Source organism: Vulpes lagopus, chromosome 21, assembly GCF_018345385.1.
Source record: "Vulpes lagopus strain Blue_001 chromosome 21, ASM1834538v1, whole genome shotgun sequence".
In the NCBI taxonomy this organism is placed as follows: Eukaryota; Metazoa; Chordata; class Mammalia; order Carnivora; family Canidae; genus Vulpes; species Vulpes lagopus.
In genome coordinates this window covers 43,783,649-43,808,993 of record NC_054844.1, presented here as the reverse complement: position 1 = coordinate 43,808,993, position 25,345 = coordinate 43,783,649, and the positions used below count along the sequence as shown (strand labels likewise).

The 25,345-nt window shown below is 54.7% G+C and overlaps 1 protein-coding gene and 1 pseudogene across 2 annotated transcripts; one reads left to right on the top strand and one right to left on the bottom strand.

Moving 5' to 3' along the window:
* Window positions 1-739: 739 nt before the first annotated feature.
* On the bottom strand, window positions 740-23,749 carry ESPL1 (extra spindle pole bodies like 1, separase). Of its 2 annotated transcripts, none has more exons than XM_041735337.1 (31): window positions 23,622-23,749; window positions 23,037-23,129; window positions 21,811-22,869; window positions 21,240-21,344; window positions 20,972-21,092; window positions 18,213-18,349; window positions 17,040-17,233; window positions 16,496-16,735; window positions 16,123-16,267; window positions 15,883-16,021; window positions 15,541-15,680; window positions 13,449-13,583; window positions 11,746-11,865; window positions 11,087-11,258; window positions 10,678-10,806; window positions 10,422-10,578; window positions 9,824-9,933; window positions 7,750-8,738; window positions 6,988-7,324; window positions 6,634-6,792; window positions 5,817-6,030; window positions 5,535-5,725; window positions 4,869-4,996; window positions 4,611-4,733; window positions 3,419-3,574; window positions 3,140-3,310; window positions 2,911-3,015; window positions 2,639-2,754; window positions 1,916-1,999; window positions 1,625-1,789; window positions 740-1,369 (listed from the first exon to the last, which is right to left on the bottom strand). In XM_041735337.1, exons 2-31 carry the CDS (start codon window positions 23,115-23,117, stop codon window positions 1,168-1,170), a joined length of 6,324 nt encoding a protein of 2,107 aa, XP_041591271.1. In that variant the 5' UTR covers window positions 23,118-23,129; window positions 23,622-23,749; the 3' UTR covers window positions 740-1,167. The 2 variants fall into 2 exon arrangements, with proteins under 2 accessions (XP_041591271.1, XP_041591272.1); XM_041735338.1 differs by having other exon boundaries at window positions 23,617-23,732.
* Window positions 1,922-2,623, top strand: LOC121479644 (annotated as a pseudogene).
* Window positions 23,750-25,345: the final 1,596 nt, after the last annotated feature.

The following is a 25,345-nucleotide window of genomic DNA, read 5'->3' as shown; positions in this document are numbered from 1 at the left end:
CTCGGGCTCCCCCTCACTCCCGCGCGCTGTCTCTCAAAGAAAACTTTTTTTTTTAAGATTTTATTTATTTGTTCATGACAGACACAGAGAGAGAGAGAGGCCGAGACCCAGGCAGAGGGAGAAGCAGGCTCCACGCGGGACTCGATCTCGTGACCCGGGATCACGCCCTGGGCCCAAGGCGGCGCTAACCGCTGAGCCACCAGGGCGTCCCTCGCAAAGAAAATCTTTTTTTTCCTCTCAGAAAATCTTAAAAGTCCCCCACGCACAGCGGCAGCCTGGCACAGCAATGCGTGGTGCTGCGCGTGGGTGCTGGGAACCCAGCGAACCTCAGGCGAGGGCCCGGGAAGTCGCCTCGGGTCGTGGGCCTGGGCCCGTGAGGCGGGGAGTCTGAGGAGAGAATGGGGACGCAGCTCCCAGTGCGGCACAGAGGGCACAGCGTTCACTCATCAAAACGGCGTTTTGCCAGGAGCCCGCAGAGTGGGGGATGCTGTGCTCCCCGGAACTCAACGGTCCCGCTGGGGGAGAAAAAGTAGGCCCACAGGATCCCGGAGGATCCGGGGTGAAGCTCCCCGACCAGTGTGACAGAAGAATGTGGGGACAGGGCCTCCTCAGCACCCACGCGGGAGGGGGACGGGCGGCCCGGGGCCCAGCCCAGGGCGTGACCCTGGAGACCCGGGATCCAGTCCTGCATCCGGCTCCCCGCTTGGAGCCTGCTTCTCCCTCTGCCTGTGTCTCTGCCTCTCTGTGCGTCTGTCGTGAGTAAAAATAAAGATAAAATTTAAAAAAAGCTCCCGGCGCTCCCAGGATAGGGGAAGGCACGCGGGGGGACCCCGGCGCCGCGCTCTCCCCTCCCTGGAGGCTGTCCCCACTGAGCGCTTTGAGCCTGCTCTCCTTCAGCTTTGTCCGGGGCGCCGGGGCGCCAGGCCGGGCCAGCTTCGCCCTGTGCTTTCGCCTCCTCCCCACAGTCTCAGACTTGAACCCCTGCAGGGTTCTCCCCCCTTCCACCACGCAGTGGGATGAACCACACGGAACAGGGTTTAAGTATTACAACTTTATTACATTAAGGGAAATGTTTCATATAAAACACTGAGAAAAATCACTTAAAATATCTACGAGGATGTGGAACTGTCACGTGGCTCCTGAGGGCGCTCGGGCAGCTCCAGGGGGTCACCGCAGGCAGACGGGCAAGCCGTACGCCACAGGCGCAGCCCCAATAAGATGCTTGAGTCGGGGAGCCTGGCGGGCCTGGTTGACGTAGTACAGAAGCGGGGCTCCTGGGCCTGCCCGCAGCCAGCCCTGCAGCAGAGCCTCCGTGTAGCGGTCAATGTCTCGGTCAGTCACGTCCCAGAGATTACCCAGAAACAGGGGACTGGGAAGAGACAAGGAAGAGCTGCAGTGAGGGCCGTAAAACGGAACACGCGGGCAAACGCGACCGCTGATGGTGGGCGAGCACAGCGGAGTGAGCCAGTGGGAAGTGCCTGGTCCACAGTTCCAGGAGGGCAGGGGAGGGCAGAGGCTCGAGGCCCCCGCATGCCAGAGAACTAGAACGGGAGGAGAGTGGGGCATTGGGGTTCAGGCCGGGAAGGAACCTGGGGTGGGCCCTAGATGGGCCCTCAAGACTCACCAGCCGGCCATGATGTACTTGAGCACGATGCCAGCTCCCTCCAGGCTCCCGTGGACAGCCAGGGCCGCGCTGCTGCAGCCGAACAGCAGGGCCACCGCCCGGCAGCTCAGCCGGAGGACGGCCTGTCCGTCCAGGAAGCGGGCCCCAGCCCCGTGCCCTGCGTAGCTAAGGCAGAGGGACGGGGGATGAGTCTGACCCAGCAGTACCCGGCCTCGGCCATGTCTTCAGGGGCAGGACCCCACAGCAGGCCACGGCGATACCCCCGCCCCGGTGCCTGCCTTAAGCACTCACATATATAAGTCGCGCTCCGTCAAGGCCGCCTGTATTTGTTCTGCGCTTGGCATTTCCCCAACCACGCCTTTCCAGCCAGCTTCGCTGCAGAGAAAAGGTAGGGATTAGAATTGGGGTCAGCGGGCCATTTTGGCGGCTGCTGTTGGGGTCGTCCCGCATCTAAGGCAGGAAGATGGTGGCCACAAAGAAGACGAGAAAGTCGCTGGAGTCGATCAACTCTAGGCTCCAACCGGTTATGAAAGTGGAAAGTACGTGCTGGGGTACAAGCAGACCCTGAAAATGATCAGACACGGCAAAGCGAAACTGGTCATCCTGGCCAACAACTGCCCGGCTTTGAGGAAATCTGAAATAGGATACTACGCCCTGTTGGCCAGAACTGGTGTCCATCACTACAGCGGCAGTAAGACTGGATTGGGCACAGCATGTGGGAAATGCTACAGAGTATGCACCCTGGCCATCATGGATCCAGGGGATTCTGATATCATCAGAAGCTTGCCAGAACAGACGGGTGGAAAGTAAATCACGCAAAATTTTTCTTTAATAAAACTGGCCAGAGCTTTTTTTTGCTTTTGTTTAAAAAAAAAAGAAAGAACTGGGGTCAGCAGAGGGAATACCAGGAGAAGATGGGCTGCAACACGTGATTCTGGAGGTGAAAAGGGCACACTGCCCCTCTACGTTGTCTCTTCCCGCCCCCAGCCCCTCTTTTACTCTTATCCCACTGACCTGCTAAAATTGGCTCGAAATTGCTCCTCTGTGCTGGACAGGTTATTGTGAGGGTTCAGGACATAGAAGGTATTGCGTGGATCCACCCCTTGGCTTAGCACTGACGAGGCCCCAGACTGAGGAGAAGACACTGGTGGTCAGGACCCTGGTCTGGCTCAACCTTCAGCAAACTCCAAAGCCCTTTCACGAATGAGCCACCGGTCCCTAAGACCCATTCCTGTCTCCCGAGACCTCCCTCGATCATCAGTCATTCCTCACCCCCTGAACCCCACCTCTTTGATGATGGAGTAACTGAGCAGGAAGCGGAAGGAGGGCAGCCGAGTGACGGACAGCGCCCGGAGGCTGGGCATGCTCTCCCATGGCAGCTTTTGCAGGTCCTGGGCAGAAAGCACACACGGATTACTCTCCCTAGCCAGGATGCACAAGCGTCGGGAGGGGCATGAGGGGGGAGTCGGTGCCCACCGCCCACCAGACACCACCCCTCCAGCCCTAGCTCCTTACCTTGTCTAGCACTAAGACAAGGTGCCTGTTGCTTGGTACCGTCTGACCTTGCAGACGTCCTACGGCCTCACTCAGAAGCTCCTGGGCTCGTTCTGGCCGGGCTGGGCACAGCCCATAGGCCAGAGTCTGAATGTCCTCGGGAGCAAGGGTACTGGCACTGTGGAGCATGATCTGCAGGGGAACGTGGTCGGTGAGCGCCACGGCTCCCACCTCCAGTTACGATGGCATGTGGGCAAGAATTCAGTTGAGCTCCATCCCCTCCCTGATGTCTCCACTCACTTTCAGCAGAGTTGGGTCAGGATATTTCCAGCCACATTCCTGCAGCAACTCTTGTAGGCGGGAGGCCTCCTGTGCAGGGCCAGGGTCGTCGCTGGCTGGTAGCAACAGTCCCCTCCAGCAGCCCAACACATGCTTCTCCAGGGAAGTGATGAGAGCCTGAATGAGGAAGAACAGATGCTCCAGTCAGAGGAGTGGAGTCTCTTGGCCCCCCGGACACCAACATTTTGGATATGAAGAAATGGGGTTTCTAACGTGTGTATTTGTCTTGCGTTATTTTCCTGCCAGTTAAAAAGGTAAGAACCTAGAGGAACGCCTGGGTGGCTCAGTCGGTTAAGCATCTGACTCTTGATTTCGGCTCAGGTCATGATCTCAGGATCTCCCTGGGTTGGGCTCTGCACTGGGTGTGGAGCCTGCTTGAGATTCCCTCTCTCTCCCAGAGCACCTGGGTGGTGCAGCTGGTTAAGCATCTGACTCTTGGTTTCCGCTCACGTCGATCTGATCTCAGGGTCGTGAGACGGTGAGACGGAGCCCCGCATCGGGCTCTACTTAAGATGCTCTCTCTCCCTCTACCCCCCTGCCCCTCTTCTCTCCCCCTCAAAAAAAAAAAAAAAGGCAAGAAGCTAGAAATATTTTTCATTTGCTGATACTTTGAGGACAGATGATATTATTTATTGCATATCACCACGTTTTGACAAATGCAAACAGGCAGGCAATGAAAGCTAAACCCAGGAAGCTGACACTTGGGCTTCTATTCCTTTCCCTGTATATATCTTTTTTTTTTTTTTTAATTTATCCATGAGAGACACAGAGAGAGAGAGACACAGGCATAGGGAGAAGCAGGCTCCCTAAGGGGAGCCTGACGTGGGACTCGAACCCGGGACTCCCGGGTCACGCCCTGAGCTGAAGGCAGACACTCAACCGCTGAGCCCCCCAGGCGTCCCTCCTTGTTATGTGTCTCTAAATGTTCTGGTACCACTGCACCTTCAGGTTTTGGGCTCCTGTTTACAGTCTTTCCCAGGTGACATCATTTTTAAATTTAGGCCTATGTTTCCAGAAAGGACGACTTGAGGAAACTCAGCATTGGCCCGTGACAGAAACACCCCCCCATCCCCTGCCCCGAGAGAGAAGATACTGATATCCCAGGGCCGCTCCCAGGGCAGGCCTGACCTGACTCCACCTTGGGGACACACACCTCCATCCTGTGGTCCAGTTCTAGCCGCCCGGTCCACCATTCTCGTTTGTCTGTACAGTTGCTGTTCTCCTTCTGTTCCTTCTGGATGGTGTCGAACTCTTTCAGGGCTGAGCTCAGAGGAAGCTTGGGGAGATGGGATTGTGAGCTTTCTGCTGGTCCTCGGGATCACCGTCTCTCCATCCCCCGGCCACAGAATGTGAGCAGCCGGACCAGCAGCCCACCCCAGCCCAACTCTGCTTGCCAACCCAGGAAACCTACCTTGCTCTGGGCAGTGGGGATCTGCACAGTGACTGGGGGATTGTCTTTTTCCAGCCGGGTCAGCAGCAGGGTGTTGCCCACAGTTCCAGGCTGGAGCGTGGCCAGAGCCAACACACACACAGTCACCCCTGACACACAGAGCATACCCAGGGTCATTTCGGCTCTCACGAGGAATTCCCTTCTCTATGCTCTGCACTCAATTCCTAGCCGTCACTAAGACAACTCCCAACAACTCCAAGAACTCCTTCCTCGTCACTAGAGTTCAAGGAGCTCTCCCTTGCCCTAACGGCCTCCTGTGGCCACAGACCACATCTCGTACTTCTTTGTGTCCCTCCGAGAAACAGAGGGAGGCATGCAAATCACCTGCTAACATGTTTTCCATGAGCACAGGGAGACTCTGGACACCTGAACTTAGCCCTGAAGAAAGGCACTGAATGTGCTATTAACTCAAAACTGAGGTTAAAGGAGGAAAAAAAAAAAAAAACCTTCAGATTTAGGATATTTGTCTCTGGTGAGAGTAACAAAATGACTAATCAATGAGAAAGTATGAACGTCCTTCCATAAACGTCACAGATCTATGTTAACTAATGCCTTAAGCTCCTTCACCTAACTCCTTAATAAGAGGCAGACAGGGACAGAAGAGCCAGCCGAAGCCTGCGGCCATACCCCTGGGGATGAGCGCCAGGCGCTCCTGGAAACTCTCCTTCTCGGGCTCAGGGAATTGACCGGAACCCGAAGCCCCGAAGGAAAAGAGGTGCTGGATGCGGGCCAGGGGGACATCTCCAGGCTTCTCCTCCAGGCTCAGCCTCTGTAGCTCCTCTGCCATTTCGAGTGATCCCCGGTGCTTCTGGGCCTTGCTGCGGGCAACACAAGCACGGGTGACTTCTCCCTCCTCCAAAACCCGGAGCCTCCTTCCTGTCTGCCCCGGCAAGGGCCTCGGGGACTCACCTGAGCTGCCTGTGGAGGTGGGTGAGCAGTTGGTGGCGACAGGTGATGGACACAGACTCGGTGACGAGGCAGGCAGTGGCACAGGGATCCCGGTGGCCCAAGCACAAAGCCAGGATGCGGCAGAGATGAGCATAGAGCCCACTCGGAGGGCAGTGACTCACCCCACGGAAAGCAACGGTCAGCAAGTCACAGATGGAATCCAGGGTGGACACACCTACAGGAAGTTGGAGTACTTGCTGTAGAGGAGTCCTGTACCTCTTAGCTGGTTGAACTTTCCACGAAAGTTCCAGCTTTCCAAGGCCCTACCTCCTCTCCCACTTGGATAATAAAAGCTATTGGGACGCCTGGGGGTGGTGCTCAGTGGTTGAGCATCTATCTGCCTTTGGCCCAGGGTGTGACCCCGGGGTCCTGGGATCGAGTCCAGCATCAGGCTTCCCACAGGGAGCCTGCTTCTCCCTCTGCCTGTGTCTCTGCCTCTTTCTGTCTCATGAATAAATAAAATCTTAAAATCTTAAAAAAGAAAAGCTATCATTTATGAAGGGCAACGTGCCAAGTGGGATGATACGTGACTCACATCAACTCACTCCATCTTCCCAAACCCCATTTTATAGGTAAAGTAAATAGCAGCTCAGAGAGGCAGAGTGACTTGTGCACAGCTAGTGGAGACTGCAGGGATTGAAACCCAGGTTCCAAGGCGACCAGATGTAGATGGGGATCCACAGACAGAACCGTGGACAGACTAGAAGGGCATGAGGATCAAGAGCCCCAGAGGCTTGCCCTCTCCAAGTGACCAGACCGCTGTAGTCAGCGTATTCACCAATGGCTGTAGGGGCTGAGGGGAGCCGGAGCCGAGGACCGAAGTCCTTGTCTCTCTCGTCTGGGCGTGGGATGGGCAGCTCCTCTTTGCTGGAATCACGTCTCAACACCTCACATTCGCCTATGGCCGTGTCAGGTCCTGGAGCGGGTGCCTTCCCATCTGAGGAGAGAACGGGACTTTTTGTATTTCCTTCCTCCTGCCATCCCCTTTGTCCTTTCTAGGATCCAGTCCCAGAGCCAGGAAAAAACCTTTATTTCTGTATTGTCTTTGGCGCCAGTTCTTTCTTGTGCTTCGGTCCTGGAGTAACCCCCTAAAAATGTACGTGCCTTCTCCCTTCCCCCAATGCCATCGTACCTAAGGTAGAGTCTTCTCCATCAGAGCCCCTAAGCATCTCAAAGCTCAGTTCCATCTGGTCGTCAGTCATTTCCTCCGCAGGGATGGTCCTCATGATCTCAGGGCCCAGCTCTTCACGGTGCCCTGGTGTCACCTTCTTGGCCCTCTGGCTCCTGCCACTGAGGCCAGGGCGCCGGGGGGCATTAGCTGGGGCTGCCACCGAAACAGTCTTCAAGCCCGAGCCCTTCCTGGCCCGGCCCCGGCCCCGGGAAGCAGTGCCCCGTCTCTTGGGCCCCTCTGCAAGCTGTGCCTCAACTGAGACCAGGTCTTCCAAGTCACTGTCATCGCTGAAGTTCACCTGGGATGGGCGGGAAAGACAGAAGGGCCAAGGGCCTCAGTGACAAGACTGCGCCAGCAGGGGGCACTGCAGAGGCGCTATCGCAGAGGCCTTTGGGGCGCACGGACACCCACCACAGACACCCACCACGCTTCATCTAGGGCAGGGAGCTCGATCTAGGGCAGGACTCGGGTGTGCAAGGAGGGAGAGGAGGAGGGAACAGAAGCTGAGGAAGGATGAAAAGGGAAAGGAACCAGAGTCAAGGAAAGCAGCTTCTGTCTGAAACAAAGGACTGTCCTGTAGAAGATGCAGGATCCTGCAGGCAACAGCAAAGCTAACAGTCCCACTGGGCCCTGGGAAGCTATCCCACGGAGACACCTGCTCTGCAGAATTCTCCAGAACCACCCACCTGACCCCAACACCGGCGAGCCACGGTCCCACCTCACCTTGAGTCGCGTCTGGACCCTCTGTTGTACCCTGGGGGCCTTGGGAACCTCAGGCTTGCTCTTTGTAGAGGGGACTTCCTCAAACACGGTGAAAGGGACACGAGGGCCTGCCTGCCTGGCCTGGCCCCGGGGCTTAGGTGTGCAGGGCAGTCCTCCACCTTCCGGACCTTTCAGAGAGGTGTTACGGAGGGACGGGGTGCAAGAGGCCGCCTGTGGATGCTCTCTTCCAGAATGTTTTTGACTCCGAGGCTTAGACGGCTCTGAGCCTGGGGGCGATTTCACGGACGGGGGCTGCCAGCCCCAGGAGCTTGCAAAAAGTTGGGCCGCGCAACAGTTGAGGGCAGCCAGCTTTGCCAGGGCCCGAACCCAGAGCAGGCTGGCTCGCCAAGGCTCCAGGTGGGGCACCCGCGCTGCCACAAACCTCAGTGCCGACTGCAGGACCTTCCCCAGGCTCTTGTTTGACGGGCGGCTCAGCCCCTCCAGTGCCAGCTGTGTGTAGGCCTGAGCCAGGATCTCATCCAGAAGCCTCGGGACAGGGGACAGGGGTGCTTTGTGATTCAGGGAAGCCTGCAGAGCTTGGGTGAGGCGCTCGGTGGCTGCAGGGCATCCGTTCAGCACAGCCTGCAGCAGATCCAGACCCTGGGCCTGATGGCCCGTGGCTAGCCGCACCCTCGCGGTGACCAATGCCCAGCGCAGACAGACTGCCGAGAGGACAGGGCTGGCACAGAGGAGGCAGTCACACGTGGGCAGGTGGGTCAGGAAGCCGGCGCTGGGCGGGGGCCTCACCTTCAGGATAGGGGAAGAGTTAGTAGAAGGCGCTACGGGGCCAGGCTCCTTGGCCACAGTGGCTACCAGCTCCAGAGCAGGGCCTCTGAGGAAGGGCTCCTCTTCTGGAAGCTCCGGAGGACGGTGGGCCTGGGCCTGCTGCTTGCCCTTCTGCAGGTGCACCTTCTTCACAGAGTCCAGGGGCTGGGCTAGTCCCCCAAAGTCTGGGAAGAGTGGAACCAGAATTACACAACTGGGAGAAGTCATACCAAGGGCTTCCTGAGCCACCCCGGGGCCCAACTCCCTAACATCGGTGTGATTTACTAACTACTTCTCCTGGTTACTGTGCAAACATACTAAATGTTAATAGGGCTTATTATTTTTTTCAATAAAATCCCATTCCACATGGATTAACAGAGCTCACAAAGCCCCCATCCCTGCAGGTGAAGCGGCTGCGTGGCTCAGGATAGCAGGCTGGTGCCAGGAGGCCCATGTCTCAATCCTGGCTCCCGCCCCCTCGAGGCCCATGATCCTGGCCCCAAACACTGAATTTCTCAACTTCCTCATTTTACAAATGAAAAAAAAAAAAAAAATCTATGTGTCTACCTGACTTTCCAGGTTTTTGTGTGGGTCAAATGAAATACTAGAGGTAAAAGTGGTTGGTAAGAAAAAAATGTACCACAAATAAGCGATTTTGTTATTAACTTAGGCCCTCCGAGGACGCTACATTTGTGCTGTCCATGAGGCTGCTGAGCACATGAAACGCGGCAAGCGGCTGAGGAAATGAATTTGAAATTTTATTTAAATGAATTGTAAACAGGCAGCAGCGCCTGGCTGGCTAGGCTGATGGAGCATGCGACTCTTGATCTCAGAGTCGTGAGTTCGAGCCCCACATGCTGGCCATGGAGCCTACTTAAAAAAATTTTTTTAATTAAAAAATAAAATTTAAGAACACCTAGGTGGCTCAGTGGTTGAGCGTTTGGCTTCGGCTCAGGCTGTGATCCCAGGATCCTGGGATCGAGTCCTGCATCAGGCTCCCCACAGGGAGCCTGCTTCTCCCTCTGCTTGTGTCTCTGCCTCTCTCTGTGTCTCATAAATGAATAAATAAAATCTTAAAAAAATTTAAATAGCCAAAATGTATTAATGTGGAAAACTAGAGCCAGGAAGGGTTCATCATGGACAAGCCACCTGAAGGAGGGAGACCAGTGGTCTGACTTTAGAAGGAGGAGCTTCGCCCCGGGGACCAGAGGTCAGTCTCTGATTTCCCAGGCACCACACACTGACCACCGCCCGTGGCACAGCTGCTCACCTGTGCAAGACTCCAGCAAGAACAGAACCTGCTGCAGGTCTGACTGGCAGAGGTCGAGGTCGTTGCGCGCCAGCTCCAGCTCCGCCTTCAGCACCAGGAACAGGGCGCACCTGGGAGAGGAGGGGACAACCCACCCTCGCAAGCCTGTTTGCTGGGTCTGCCTCTCGGCCCCTCTCACAGGCGGAGCCACGGCGGTCTCCTGCCTCTGAAAGGCCTTTCCTGCCTCCAGCTGACTTCATGGCTCCCTGGGAGAAAAACCCTCTATGCTGCTTTGTCATCCCAAGTCATCCTTGCTCACGAGGACAGGATTTCTCAAATGGCAATCCGCAAAAAAGAAAAAAAAAGTCTGTGGCAAAGAGATTTAGGGAAACACGGTATGTTCGCCATCTCCCTTCTGGAGAGTTACAGCACAGATTAGCCTGTTTAAGGACGTGAAAAGTCCTACGGGATGTGAACATGTGCAGGCCGCACTCCCTTAGCCACGGAACACGTTCTCCCAGCCCATCCAGGACGTGCTCGTCAGTGGGAGAGTGTGGGCACCCGGGGTCCAGCGGGTGGGCACCCGGGTTCTGGCCTCAGCCTCCCGCCCCGTACTCACTGGCGTGGCATCTGCAGCTTCGTCGTGAGTTTCAGGGCCTCCAAGCAAAAGGCCTTGGCTTCGCTCACGCTGCCCAGCTGGCCCAGGCGGGAGACCAGCCTCTCTGAGCAGCTCAGCACCTCGGTCAGAACCTGCCACTTCTGAACCAGATTTTCCCCTGTAGCGAAGGAGAGACGGGCCCACCGTCACTGGGCTGCAGCCCGGCTCCTGGCGGCCGCCCGCACCCTCCGGCTCCGGCTCCCTGCCTCAGGCTCACCGGAGTCCAGGAACGGGGTCTCCACAGCTGCCTTCTGCGTCGAGAGCAAGTCGCTGCCCATGAGCAGGAGGATGATGCTTCGGAGGAGCTTATGCGAGTCGATGAGTGCGATCTCGGGCGTCTGCCAGCCTGTGCAGGGCGGGGACAGGACGGGAGATGCAGCAGCCGTGACTGCCACCACCTGCTAAGGCTCGCAGCCGCTCCTCCTGTGCCCAGAGCCCTTTCCCTCTGGCCGCACAGGGCCTCAGGTCCCCCGTCAGAAGAGCATTCTAGCCAACAGACGCTCACACATCGCCCCGGGCCTGCGCTGGCCCCGGCTGTGTGGACAAAGGCTCGGGACGAGCCTGGCGAGACTAACCACGTGATCTGACCACGAAGGCCCAGGCCAGCGCCCACCCTGCCTCGTCACCTTGGGCGCAGAGCTGCTCCCGCAGGGGGGCCGGCAGGCTGTGTGACGAGAGGCCGAGGTAGCAGGCCACCAGCTGCAGGGCCTGGACACGCAGCAGATACCAGGCCTTGGACGGCCGCTGGAGGGCGGGGTCCCGGAGCACAGACAGCAGCAGAGCGGCGCCCTCGGGCACCTGGGGGCGGGAGGGAGCGAAGTGCCATCAGCCACGGAGAGCCTGGGACGCCCCGGGCACCCTCCGGCCTGGGCCTCGCTTTTGAGAACGATCACGACCGCGGAGAAGACCAGTCTGACGGGGCTCGTGCGGTCAGCCAGTCCCACCGCGGGGTCCTGAGGAGCCTCGGGGCTTCCGCGCCCCACCTGATTCCCACCCTAGGCTCCAGCGCCTGCCCAAGACCGCGGTCATCCCAGTTTCTAGTCACGGGGCCAGACGGCGCGACTGAGGAAACCGGGAGAGAAGGGGCGGGTGGCGCGTCTCCTAGAGGAGCGCGGGGGACACTCCATGGCGGGGGTGGGGTGCCAAGGCTGGGAAACAGCGGCCTCTCAGGGTCAGGGGTCCTCGCCGAGCTCCAGGGCAATCTCAGAAGCCGGACAAGAATCACGAAAACCCTGGAACCCTCCCATTACCTGGGAACGCTGGGGATCGAGAAAGTGAGATATACCTTCTGGTGAACACAGTAGAGGTGACTTCGAAGCAGGTCACAGGTCAGCGAAAGGAGCAAGTACGTGTCAGTGGTGTGATCCAGAAGCTTCAGGCTGGCGTCTGCCTTTTCCAGGTGCAGCTAAGGAATAACCGTGGGGCGTGTGAGCACGCTGGCGAGGAGAGGCCGCCGGACTTCACATTTAAGTGGAGTAAAACACTTGCAAGTGAGATGCAGACACATACAACCGAATAGGATTTCAAATATTATAACCTACATGAGACTTATTCATTCACTCACTAAAACGTTCAGTTAGCATTTTCCCGTTAACCCCTACGCTAGAAACACAAGCTGAGGAAGAAGCAAGCAGGAGGCATCCCTGGGGGGCTCAGCGGTTGAGCGTCTGCCTTGGGCTCAGGGCGTGATCCTAGGGTCCCGGGATCGAATCCTGCATCTGGCTCCCTGCATGGAGCCTGCTTCTCCCTCTGCCTGTGTCTTTTATTTATTTTTTATTTTATTATTATTATTTTTTTAACTGCCTGCGTCTCTGCCTCTCTCTGTCTCATGAATAAATAAATAATATCTTCAAAAAAAAAAAAAAAAAAAAAGGAAGCAAGAAGCAGGACCTAGGGTGCCTGGCTGGCTCAGTCAGGGGAGTGTGGGACTCCTGATCTGTGGCTTATGAGTTCCAGCCCCACACTGGGTGGAATATTTTACTTTAAAATATTAAAGGGGCTCCTGGGTGGCTCAGTCAATTAAACATCTTGATTTTGGCTCAGGTCATGATCTCAAGGTTTTGAGATCGAGCCCCCACACTGGGTTTGGAGCCTGCTTAAGATTCTATTCTCTCTCTCCCTCTGTCCCTCCTCCCACCCAAAATATATATATATTTTTTTTTAATTAAGAAAAAAAGCAAGCAAGACTTTCCATCCAATAGCTTGCAGTGCCATGGGATGCAGGCACACTGTGTGATCAAGATACGTGGGGACCCAGGGAAAGTAGAGGATTTTGCCCTTGAAGAAGACGATGTATAAAGTACTTCATGAAGGAAGGGCGATCGAGCTAGGCCTTGAAAAGAAAGTAGAAGTCGGCTGGATGAACAATGAGGGTGGGGAGGTGCATTCAGGGTGGAGGAGCTGACACAACCACAGAGGGAGGCACATACAAGGCTGTATAGTAACTGGTGCAGATGGACGTCCGTCCCACGGGGGGTGGGGGAGCAAGGGAAAGCGAGCCAGGTGTGCAACACCAAGCAAAGAGTGTAGACAGCATCCTTCGGGTAATGAAGAAACCAATGAAATCCCATCAGCAGGAAGAAAGACAAGACCAGATCTGTGCCTAAGAAGATCATGTCAGCAGCAGTTAGAAGACCAAGTGCAGGAGGGAGAAGCTGGGGGCAGGGAGCCCAGCTAGGCGGTGGCAGCACAGTCCTACACGAGCAGAGAGCGACCAGGGCAAACGGCGGGGAAATACAGGATTAGCGGCCTATTCCTGGGGCAGGATCTGTAAGACTTAGTGAACAATGCTTTGGCGGTGAGAAGGAAAGACGCTTCCTCTTCCCACAGCTGCCTCCCAACCACTCCACGCTTTACGATCTTCCAGCAGGAAGTGGTGGTCGAAGGCAGGGAAGATGGCCCTTCAGTATCTTATCTTCTCAGGGAAAAAATGGGTTCCTAAAGCTGGATCCTGCCTGCAGCTCCAGGCTTGGCTGGCTGGGTGCTCACCTGGGCATAGCTGGGACAGCCGAGCGTCAGGAGCAGCTGGGTAGTGTGGCAGGAGGAGCCAGCTGCCTTTGCATGGTCTTCCAACCTCTGGGAGACGATCCGAACAAGCTGGAGGACCTCCAGGGCCTGCAGGGGCTGGTCGGCCAGAAGTGGGAAGTTTACCCGGTTCCTGTTCAAACCTCCATGTTTACCCTCAGCTCCCCAGCCCTTTGAGACCTTGATCCAACCTCAGAGCCTGGATGGAGTGTGGCTACACACAGAGTAACCCTCCGCCGCCCTCAAGGAGCCTGAGATGAGAGCTTACCACCAATTACCCTCCTGTGTGAAAGCTTAGGTGCCAGTCAACATCAACAGCTGGGATTTACTGAGAGCTTATTATGGACCAGAACCGTGCTAAGAGGTTTCCATGAGGGTGGGGGCATGGGCAACATCGGAGAAGGGGATCCAGACGCACAAACTTCCAGTTATAAAATAGATTTAAGTCACAGGGATGGGACGCCTGGGTGGGTCAGCGGTTGAACGTCTGCCTTTGGCTCAGGACATGATCCCAGGTCCGGGGATTGAGCCTCACATTGGGCTCTCCGCGTGGAGCCTGCTTCTCCCTCTGCCTGTATCTCTGCCTCTCTCTGTGTGTGTCTCTCATGAATAAATAAAATATTGTTTTTTAAATATTTTATTTATTTAATCATGAGAGACACACACAGAGAGAGAGGGGCAGAGGGAGAAGCAGGCTCCATGCTGGGAGCCTGATGTAGGACTTGATCCTGGGACTCCAGGATCACACCCTGGACCAAAGGCAGGTGCTAAACCACTGAACCACCCAGGCGTCCCAAATAAAATCTAAAAAAAAAAAAAAGTCACAGGGATGAAAAGTACGGCATAGGGAATATAGTTAATAATATTGTGATAATGTTGCATGGTGACCACACCCATGGTGATGAGCACTGAGTAATATATGGAATTGCCAAATCACCATGTTGTACACCTGAAAAGAATATAATGTATGTCATTTATATTTCAATTAAAAAAAATTTGAAGGAGTATCTGGCTGGCTCAGTTGGAAGAACATGGGGCTCTTGATCTTGACTTGAGGTCATGAGCTAGAGCCCCACGTTGGGTGTGGAGAGTGCTAAAAAAAAAAAAAAAAAAAAAAACTTGAAACTTCAAAAGTCTCATAATAGGGATGCCTGAGTGGCTTGGCAGTTGAGCGTCTGAGGGCGTGATCCTGGAGACCTGGGATCGCGTCCCACGTCGGGCCCCCTGCAGGGAGCCTGCTTCTCCCTCTGCCTGTGTCTCTGCCTCTCTTTCTCTATCTCTCATGAATAAATAAAATCTTAAAAAAAAAAGTCTCATAATAAAAATATCAGACTGTCAAAAAAAAAGAGGTTCACGTGCATCAAGCCACTCAGTCTTCACAGTGCCTCTAACCTAACCTGAACTGTATAGAGGACTATAGCCTAAAAGATTACGAATAACATGGGTTCAGCAACTTGTCCAAGTTCACAGCACAGGTGTGGGGTAGAGCCAGGACTCACTCAGGTCCAGGGCTGAGGCAGCTTCCCACAGTCCTCAAACTAGAAATATGGCCTGATAATGGCCACAGTAACAAAGGTCCTTGACGTGCAATGTTCTTTTTTTGGAGGTTCCGAAAGTGGCGTCCAGGGAAGAGCTTCAGGGAGTCTGTGAAACGGCCTGACACCGCATGTAAAAGTGTAACACTGGGCCTCTAAGTATCTCTGTATGTTTGAGTACAGGGGCCTCAAACTATCTAACCATTAATAAAGTTATTGCTGACATTTGAATATTGCACTTAGGCACAACATGGGTTATCTCGCTAAGTGCTGACGACACGGTCCTCGCGGTACTATTGTACTATTCCTGTCCTCATTTTAGAGAGATAAGGACTCTGGGCTTAGGAAGTTAAGTCACGTGCCAAGGAGAGTTACTCATAAAGGATGGAGCTTGGATTTCAACTCAGGGAGGCTGGTGGGAGAGCCCAACTGGGTTACATGGTTTCTCAGCAGCTACCAGGCCAAAGAAGGGGAAAGAAAGAGCTGGGCTTCTAGGCCGTATTAGCACCCTGCCCCGTTACCTTTGCCGCCAGCTGATAGAGGGCTGCTAGGGTCTGCAGCGAGGCCAATGTCTGCTGGAGACAACGGACAGCAGGCGCCTGTGCCTTCGTAAGCACCTCCTTCCACAGGGCCAGGGCTTGGTCCAGGCATTTGGACTGAGCTAGGAGTCAGAAGACAGGGACCAGCCATTCTCTCAGAGTGGGCTAGCTGGGGAGAGCGCAGCCTTCTTCAGAACATCCTCTGCCCTCTGTGCCCACCCCCCACCCTCCAGGCCCACCTCTCCCCTACCCAGGGTCCCCATTTTGCTCGCAGGAAGCCACAGAGGCGCCCGTATCCCACCGCACCACATTCAGAGCCCTCACCAGCATCTGCAGCGAGGTTGAAGGCGATGTTACTGTACAGGAAGCGGTCTTCCTGCAGTTTATCTTCATAGTTCAGGTCATTGACTTCAAATTCCTCCAGGTTATTAGGGGCCTGGGCTCTCCGATCCCGCTCGATACCCTGGATGGGGAGATTACGATGAAAAGCAGGGCTGGCACCAGCTTACCATGGCCCTGGGGAGAACAGGCCCTGTACCCAGTTCCGTGCAGAGCCACACTTGCCTCCTGCATCTTGGCCTCCAGAGTGCAGATGTAGAGCCACAGCAGGGCCTGTGCTTTATCATCTAGAAGCTGATCCTGGGCCTGGGTCTCGGGCCTCACAGACTCTAGAAGCTGCAGGGCTTCCTGGATAGCATCCAGGGCAGAGCTGGAGGGAGAGGGGGCACTGAAGCCGGGCCCACGACACGTACCTGCCACAGCATCCTGGGAAGGGCCTTCCGCAGGACAGCCAGCCCCACCCTGTGAATGAGCTCCTGTGGCCACAGGAGTGACCACAGCAGATGCTCAGGGACAAGGAAAGGGCAACAGCCGTTGAAGAGGGCAAGAGGACCTAGGGCAAGAAGCAAGGGTGGCATCCCCAGCCATGCCTCCTCACCAGTTGGTCTGCTGGGCAAAGTCGTGGTAGCAGAGCACCTGAGCCAGTTCCACCAGATGGGTGGCTCGAGCCCAGGCCCCAGCCGGTGTCTCCTCAGGGCTCAGTTCCAACAGGTCACAGATGACGTTGAACCGCTCCTGCCCCGTGTCCGCTCGCACAGCCTTATAGGCCTGCAGCTCTTCCCTCAGCAGGAAGACCAGGGTCTCCGGGTCCCAGGCACTCAGGCTGTCTCGCAGGGTCCTGAGAGAAGGCAGGCCCAGCCCCAGGTCAGGGAGCCCACGAACCATGAAGCCTGCGCCCCGTGCCAAAGAGTCCCAGCCTTAGCTTGCTGTGAGCTTGCGAAGTTTCCAGTAATGGAAGCAAGAGCGCTGCCTGTGGCCCCTGTTCCCCCGGCACCCAGCACAGCAGCTGGCAAACAGCAGGCGCTTGACGAATAACAGTGAATATCAGTGCCTTTGCCAGACAGAAGGATGAACAGGACCGTGAATCCCAAATGCCAGCCCGAGCCAGCGAGCAAACAGGGTTGTCCCTCTCCCCGCCTCACCTCAGCTGTAGCTCCTTGTCTCCTGCTCTGGCTGCATCCATCTTGACCCGAACCCAGAAGGTGACTGGCTCAGCCATGTGCTGGGGGCCACAGGGCCGCAGGGCCGCCAGCCACAAAGTCACCATCGTGCAGCCCTGGGCCTGCTTACCCAGTTTCTTCAAACTCTCTCCGTGCAGCCGGAAGCATCTGTGCAACTGACCGGAGAAAACAGACCAAACTGCAGGGAGGAACCAATGAGGCTGCAACAATGGGCGGGCGGGCAGGGGCCTGCACAGGGGCCACCACAAGGTGGGCCTCCGCCCCAAGCCGCCCCAAGCCAGTCGAGGCAGAAGAGGCCTTCCACTAAATACCCTGGGGCTGCAACCTGAGGCTTCAAGCCCAGCCCACCCCCATACTTATGTTCCTGCCCCTGAACACCTGCTCCTCCTCTTGCAACCCCTCTCCCCGCAGGTCAGCGCCTTCTCCTCAGTTGGAAATGCCAGGCCCTCCTGGACTGTTCTCCCTTCCTCACAGCCCGTCACTCACCAGATTAATCCCGGAATCCTCAAGCTCATTGGCTTCACCCCATCCCTCAGGAAGCTAGTCCAGACGCCCACCCTCTCCCGCCGAGGCCACCAGAGCGGTGCGGGTGCCCAGTGTTGTCCTTGCACCCCGTTCATTCGCCCCCACAATGCCAGAGAAACCCCAAATGCCAATCTGATATCATGCCTTCCCTTGAATCCTTGAGCGGCTCATCGACCTCACTCACGATGAAACCCCAGGCCCTCCACCACCCATCGCGCCTGCCAATCTAGCCAACCCCTCACTTCACGGGTATCCTGGGGGTGGCTGTCACTCTGGTTACTTAAAGGACCTCCTAGGGGAACTTTGAAGATATCCAGATGCCTGGGTTCCAGCACCAGAGATTCTGTTGCAATCAGCTTGAGGCTAATTCAGGTGATTCTCATGTGCAACCACCCAGGTTGAGAACCACCAACTTGGGACATGGTTTAATATAAAAAGTGAGACAATTAAAAAAAAATTAGAAACAGTACAAGTGAGGCATGGAACACACTGCCCCCCAGTACTGGTGCCAACACATGGCTCCTAACACCCTACTCCAAGGCTGAGCTCTGGCCGGGCTCTTTCATGCTGCTCAGGACACCCACAGAACCTCCCTTCCTGCCCTCCTACCTTCTCAGGAGGCAACTCAGGATAGGTGCCCAGCTTCGCCAAGCCCAGGTGCTGACAGAGGGGCTCAGAGATGGCACAGGCCTCGGCGTACAGCTTGTGACTATAGAAGCTGTAGGCCAAGTTACTGGTGTAGGAGGCTGCAGGTGAGAGAGAGCAGTTGTCAGGAGGACACTTCCCCCTGCTCCTCCTGTTGGAGAGGCGGTAGGGGGCAGCTCAACCTTGGTGGGCTCAGCAGCCGCCAGGTCAGACAGGAACCCCTGTCTGGGGGCAGCTCTCCCCTTCCTGCCGCAAGTCACTCCATGACCTCGTTCCATTAAAGCAAACCCACACCTGCCAGCCCCTCGGCCCGTGTCTTTAAGAGCGGAGTCCTCATTCCCACACAGGGTTCATCTCACCTCGCAGGCCAATTTTTGTTTTCATCTTGCTCTAAAGGGCAGCATTTTGGGGGACACACGCTGCCCTGTCCCTTACCTCCTTCTCCTGCCCTCACTCCTCGGAAGCCACACTAGTAGTCTCCTTTCTATTCCTTGAACACACCAGACCAGTTCCTGCTCAGGGCTTTGGCCTGACATCCTCCAGGGATGGTGTCCTTTTCCGGGTGTCTACATGGTCAATTTCATCCCAGTCTCCAAGTTTTGCTCATGTCACCCTCTCAATGCGGCCTACGCTGACCACCCTACCTTAAACAGGAACTTGCCCCTTCATCCACCCTGAACTCCTAATGTCCGTTCTTATCCTGCTCTACTATTCCTTTCCTGCCATATCCGATCACTTGCTAACATATTGATAATTATTCTATTGCTTATCATCATTCTCCCCCAACTGGAATGTGGCCCCGTGAAGGCAGGGACCTTTTGGTTACTGATATACCCAAGTACTCAGGACAGTGCTTAGCACATGGTAGGTACTCAATAGGTATTTGTTGGATGAATAAAATTTTCCTAAATTTTAGTTTATACCGCTTCCTGGCTATTAACGTAGATGGTTGGGGGAAAATTCAGTCTTCAATATTCTGGGAAGAATTCTCATGCTAGTAATTTTTGTGACTCCTGATCATATTTTCATCTCAATGGGAAGGTTCAACCACTGACTATATGAATATGAAAAGTTCTCTGAAACCTTCCAATGACTGAACTCATTGGGTTTGTAGAATTTAAACTAATGAGCCACACTTTTTATAAAATGAGGGGGAAATGTATTATAAAATATTAAAATAGACAAAACCAATCTATGCTGTAGGGAGAATGGTTGCTGTTGGGGTGGGGGGAGATCTCAAAAAGTGAGGCAGAAGGACGGATTTCCTAGGGTCTAAGTCATGCTCTTACTTGACCTAGATGTTGGTTACAAAGTATGTTCACTTTGTAAAAAAATCCATCAAACCATACATTTATGATCTTAGCACTTTTCTGTCTGTTCATGTCAACCAAAGGGTGGGGAGAAGTACATATGCTTGGCTTATATATACACAGTCTCTCTCTAGAACCATACCTAAAAAATGGTTAATAATTGCCTCTGCAGAGGGGAACCTGTTGACTAGGACTATGAGTGGGAAGGGGACTTTTGATTTTGAGTCCTTTTGTGCAGTTTGATTTTTAAAGCATTTTCACGTTTGTTTTTTAAGTTATAAATGTTCTTTAAAACTTAAACACAGGTCAGCCTGGGTGGCTCAGCGGTTTAGTGCTGCCTTCAGCCCAGGGTGTGATCCTGGAGATCCGGGATCGAGTCCCACGTCGGGCCCCTTGCATGGAGCCTGCTTCTCCCTCTGCCTGTGTCCCTGCCTCTCTCTCTGTGTCTCTCATGAATAAATAAAATCTTTAAACAAAAAAAACAAACTTAAACATATAAGGGGCACCTGGGTGCCTCAATGGGTTAAGCGTCTGCCTTTGGCTCCAGTTATGATCCCAGGGTCTTGGGATCCCTGCATTGGGCTCCTTGCTCAGTGGGGAGTCTGCTCCTCCCTCTCCTTTTGCCCTATCTCTGCTTCCTGCTGGTGCTCTCTCTCACAGAAAAATAAAATCTTGAAAAAAAATTTAAACATCTAGAAAGGTCATAAAGTCACATATCAGGTATAAACCTTTTCTTTTTTTCTTTCTTTTTTTTTAAAGATTTCATTTGGGCAGCCCAGGTGGCTCAGCGGTTTACAGCCGCCTTCAGCCCAGGGCGTGATCCTGGAGACCTGGGATCAAGTCCCACGTCGGGCTCCCTGCATGGAGCCTGTTCCTCCCTCTGCCTGTGTCTATGCCTCTTTCTCTCTCTCACTGTGTCTCTCATGAAAAATAAATAAAAATTTTTAAAAATGTCATGCTTAAAATCAAAATAAAAAAAATAAAGATTTCATTTATTTATTCATGAGAGACACAGAGAGAGGCAGAGACACAGGCAGAGGGAGAAGCAGGCTCCATGCAGGGAGCCCGACGTGGGACTCATCCCGGGACTCCAGGATCAGGCCCTGGGCCAAAGGCAGGCACTAAACCGCTGAGCCACCCAGGGATCCCTGGGTACAAACCTTTTCATGAAAGCAACACCAAATCATATTGCAAAGTCAATGGGGAAAACCTTGTATCTGCTATTATAAGTTAACCTCATTACTTCTCTACTGCTGTTAAATGTAGGGTCACTCGGACTTCTAATCATTTTTTTCCACTGCCTCCTCAAGCCACAAGGAGCCCCCACGGTAGTCAGAACCATCCAGCAAATGCTATTTGTCTGCCTAGTGAGCGACGAGCCTCCCCCGCGCATCTGGGCCCCAGGACACTAACCAGTCATGCCCAGGTAGTCAGTCAGCTCTTGGCCTGACAGGCTCTGCGAGACCTCCAGCATCCAGGCCACAGTAGATTTGCAACTTTCCACTAGCTGGGCCAGGTCAGCCACGTGAGCTACCTGAAGAGATAACAAGGGCTTGAGGGTGAGAGGTGACATCAACCCCACCCCGAAGCCAAAGCCAAAGCCACCCCAAAGCTCTACAAGGGCAGTTGAGCAACCCCGGGACCCAGGACCCGTGCAGGTTTTTTGACTCCCAGACTGTACCTGACAGCCTTGCGCAAAGTCATAAACCACTACAGTGTAGAGATGAAGTCCCTGAAACTGCATCTGGATTAAAGACTGCCGCTGCTTGGAGGAGTCCCTACCGACCTGAGGAAGGAAAAGGTTGGTTTGAGGGGCAGAGACAAAGCATGAGCTCCAAGCTGAAGACTGGCCCAGAGTCCTGGAAAGCTGACTCGGCCCAGAAAATAGGAAGAACATTAGAAGGGACGCCTGGGGGGCTCAGTGGTTGAGCATCTGCCTTTGTCTCAGGGCGTGACCCCCCGGGTCCTGGGATCGAGTCCCATATCAGGTTCCCTGCATGGAGCCTGCTTCTCCCTCTGCGTGTCTCTCATGAATACATAAATAATATCTTTGTTTTAGTTTATTTAAATAAAGGACATTAGGAGAGCCCATTGCCTTCTCAGGGTAGACTAGGCTACTGGCCTGCAGGCTAGGCATATCCAGAGAATGGCTTACCAAGGAGGGAGCCAAGGCGTTCAGATCTTACCAAAGACCCTAGCCTGACAGTCTACAGAACCACATTCCCAACCCACCTCGAGGGTCTTTAACTTACACCGTCCTGCAGCTGCCGGATGAGAGAATAGTAGCCCCCGAGAAAAGCAAAAAGACCCAGAACAGCATCAGGTCCATAGCGCCTCTTGATGCCTCGCTCCAGGGCTGAGAGGAAGAACTGGCAGCTGTCACACAATGCCCGCAGCGGGGGTGATGGGGCCTCCACGCTGTTGTTCAGGATAGTTGATGCCGTGATCAGAAGCTTGGCCAGGGCCTGAGGTTCTCCCTCCCCGGTTTGTAGCAGTTCAACCGCAAGCTGACATAACTGGAGGCTGGGGGCCAAATCGGTGTTCCTTAGGTATTCATGGGCCTTCTCCACTACCCTGGTAGCCTTGGCATGGTGGCAGCTCCAGCAGAGGCGACGGCAGTGTTCCAGGGTGAGTTCCAAGAGACAGAGGGCCCTCTGGGGAGAGAGAGGACCAGGAGGACCCCCTCCCTCACCCACCAAGGCTTTGATCACATGCCTGGAGAGCAGGTCATCTAGGAAATCAGCATCTGCTTCATTCAGACCATGCCCAGTGGCATCAAATAGCTGATGGGCAACTGCCACTCGATAGGCTGTTGGAGAAGCGAAGTAGGGAACTTCACAAGGGGTACTTTCATCCTCCAAGAGCACCAGAAAACTCAAGGCCTTCAGCCGAGCCGAGAATGCAGCCCGCTGATCCTCCAGGCCTTCTGCCGCCTTCCAAAGCAGAGAAAAGCTGCCGCGGGCCACAGCCTCATAGTCCTGGGGAGCAGCTTGGCGAGAGCACTGCACCAAACAGGCATGGAGGGGCTGCGCGAATCGAAGCGTGGCCTCTGGGATTCCCTGTGTGGCAATGTTCCGAAGAAAGATGAAGAGAATTCGTTCCAGGTAGAGGGGTGAGCGCTGGGGGGTGAACACCACGTAGCCGTCGCAAGCCAGCTCTGCCAGGTCCAGCAGACTCTCCAGGTGCCTAGGGCAAGCCAGCCTGGCCGTCAGCTGCTGGTTGCAAGCCCTCAAGATGGCATCACAAGCTCGTCTCCTCTCGGCATCAGATCGGCAGCTGGGTGAACCAGCCGGAAGCTTGGACAGGAACTCCTAAGACGAGAGGAACGTGTGATTGGGACTATCGAGGTAGGGAAAGAGAATTAGCCATGGGGTTGCTCAGGAGGGGATCTCCAATTAACCTGTTTTTTAAACAAGACAAGAACAAAACAGCTCATCTTGAAAAGCCAGGTGTACCCAGAACCAGACAGCAGCCCTACCTTCAAGTCGGGCAGCAATTCTTCAGCCTCCTTTGGGTTGCTTAGCAAGGTCCCAAAGTCGATTCCTTTGAAGCTTCTCATGGCGTGGGAGAGCTAGGGAAAAGGAGAAGGATTAGAGGAGGCGGAGAAGATTCAGAATGGAGCTAAAGGAAGGCCAGGAGAAGGGCGTGAAGGCTGCGGAAGGGGGGGGAGGCAAAGAATCCCATCAGAAATCCTGTCGGGAGGGGCGCCTGACTGTGTCAGTTGGTGGAACATGATTCCTGATCTGCGGGTCGTGAGTTCGAGCCCCACGATAGGTGTAGAGTTTACCTTTTGAAAAAAGGAAAAAAAAAAAAAAAAGAGGAAAGAAATCCCACCGTGGGGAAAAGCCCATGCCAGGACAGTGGGCTCCCGCTATAAACCGACGCTTCCGCTTTCCTCCTCGGGTGGCTCCCGGGCCTCACGCCGCAGCCCATCACCCCAAGCCCCATGCCCGAGGCCTGCACCGAGCTCCGCGCCCGCCGGGACGCCCCGAGGTCCACCCGACCTTCCCCCGCGGGGCCGCCCCGCCTCTCCCTCCAGCCAGCTCCGCGGACCCCACCTCACCGGGGCGCGAACACACGCCCACGAGTCGCTCCAGGCCTCACTGCCCCACAGGTCGCCTCCTTCCAGGCCCAGGACTAGCCCGCCCGGGCGAGCGCTCAGCAAGAATCCCAGGACGCGACCTTCGTTTTCCGCGCCAGCCCCTCCTTTCAAATATCCCCACTGACCAATCAGCGAGAGCTTTGCGACGCCGACGTGCCGCGCGGCGCGATGGGAGTTGTAGTTTACCCGCTGCGCTGCGCCGGCACGTGACGCCGGCCGCGGGGCCGTGCTGCTGTGGGCGTTAAGGCCTCTTGGGGGCGCGGGTTTCCCCACTTTTTCGGGCCGAGGCCGCGATCCCCACCTGCCAGTCGCTTAGTGGCTATCGGGAGCGCCAGCTCTCTGCCTCCTTCTCTTTATCTTCAGAGCTCAGAAAGAGTTTAAATTTCAAGAGAGAGAAATAGGCTAGACAACAAAAAGCACTTACTTGGAAATTCATGCGGTTTGGGTTACTGGGAAAATAGGGCGTAGCCCTTCCTGGAATTCTGTAGAATCTTCCGAGGGCACTGGCAGGAGGTCCAGGGCTCCAACAAGCACCTGAGAACATGCTCCCCATCACCGGCCATCAGGGAAAAACAAACTCAAACCACCATGAGATCCCACCTCGCCCCAGTGAGAATGGGGACAATTAACAAGATGGGAAACCACACATGTTGGAGAGGATGCAGAGAAAGGGGAACCCTCCTGCACTGTGGGTGGGAATGTGAACTGGTGCAGCCACTCTGGAAAACTGTGTGGAGGTTCCTCAAAGAGTTAAAAATAGACCTGCCCTACGACCCAGCAATTGCACTGTTGGGGATTTACCCCAAAGATCCAGATGCAGTGAAACGCTGGGACACCTGCACCCCGATGTTTCTAGCAGCAATGTCCACAGTAGCCAAACTGTGGAAGGAGCCTCGGTGTCCATCCAAAGATGATGGATAAAGAAGATGCGGCCTATGTGTACAATGGAATATTAGAAACAACAAATACCCACCGTTTGCTTCAACATGGATGGAACTGGAGGGTATGATGCTGAGTGAAGTAAGTCAATCAAAGAAGGACAAACATTATATGGTCTCATTCATTTGGGGAATATAAAAATTAGTGAAAGGGAATAAAGGGAAAGGAGAGAAAATGAGTGAAAATATCAGTGAGGGAGACAAAACATAAGAGCCACCTAACTCTGGGAAATGAACAAGGGGTGGTGGAAAGGGAGGTGGGCGGGGGGTGGGGGTGACTGGGTGATGGGCACTGAGGGGGGTACTTGGCGGGATGAGCACTGGGTGTTATGCTATATGCTGGCAAATTGAACTCCAATTAAAAAAAAAAAAGAAGGGGTCCCTGGGTGGCGCAGCGGTTTGGCGCCTGCCTTTGGCCCAGGGCGCGATCCTGGAGACCCGGGATCGAATCCCACATCGGGCTCCCGGTACATGGAGCCTGCTTCTCCCTCCGCCTGTGTCTCTGCCTCTCTCTCTCTCTCTGTGACTATCATAAATAAATAAAAATTAAATATATATATATATATATTTAAAAAAAAAAGAAGAAGAAGAAGAAGAAAAAAAGGAGTTCCAGGGCTGCTTCCAGCTCTCTGCCTTCCGGCCTTGCTCTTTACATCAATTCCAGCAGATGCATTGTGTGAGGATCCAGCGCTCCTTGGTGGGGGAGGGAGGGGGGAGGGTTAAGGGAAAATGTATTCACTGGGGTAT

Excerpts from the sequence above, each read along its gene's own strand:
- ESPL1 (XM_041735337.1), bottom strand. The coding sequence starts at position 23,117 with ATGAGAAGCTTCAAAGGAATCGACTTTGGGACCTTGCTAAGCAACCCA. Across the intron at positions 5,726-5,816 it reads CACCTCCACAGGCAGCTCAG|CAAGGCCCAGAAGCACCGGG; the intron begins GTGAGTCCCCGA and ends TGTTGCCCGCAG. Across the intron at positions 3,311-3,418 it reads CTGACCCAACTCTGCTGAAA|ATCATGCTCCACAGTGCCAG; the intron begins GTGAGTGGAGAC and ends GTTCCCCTGCAG.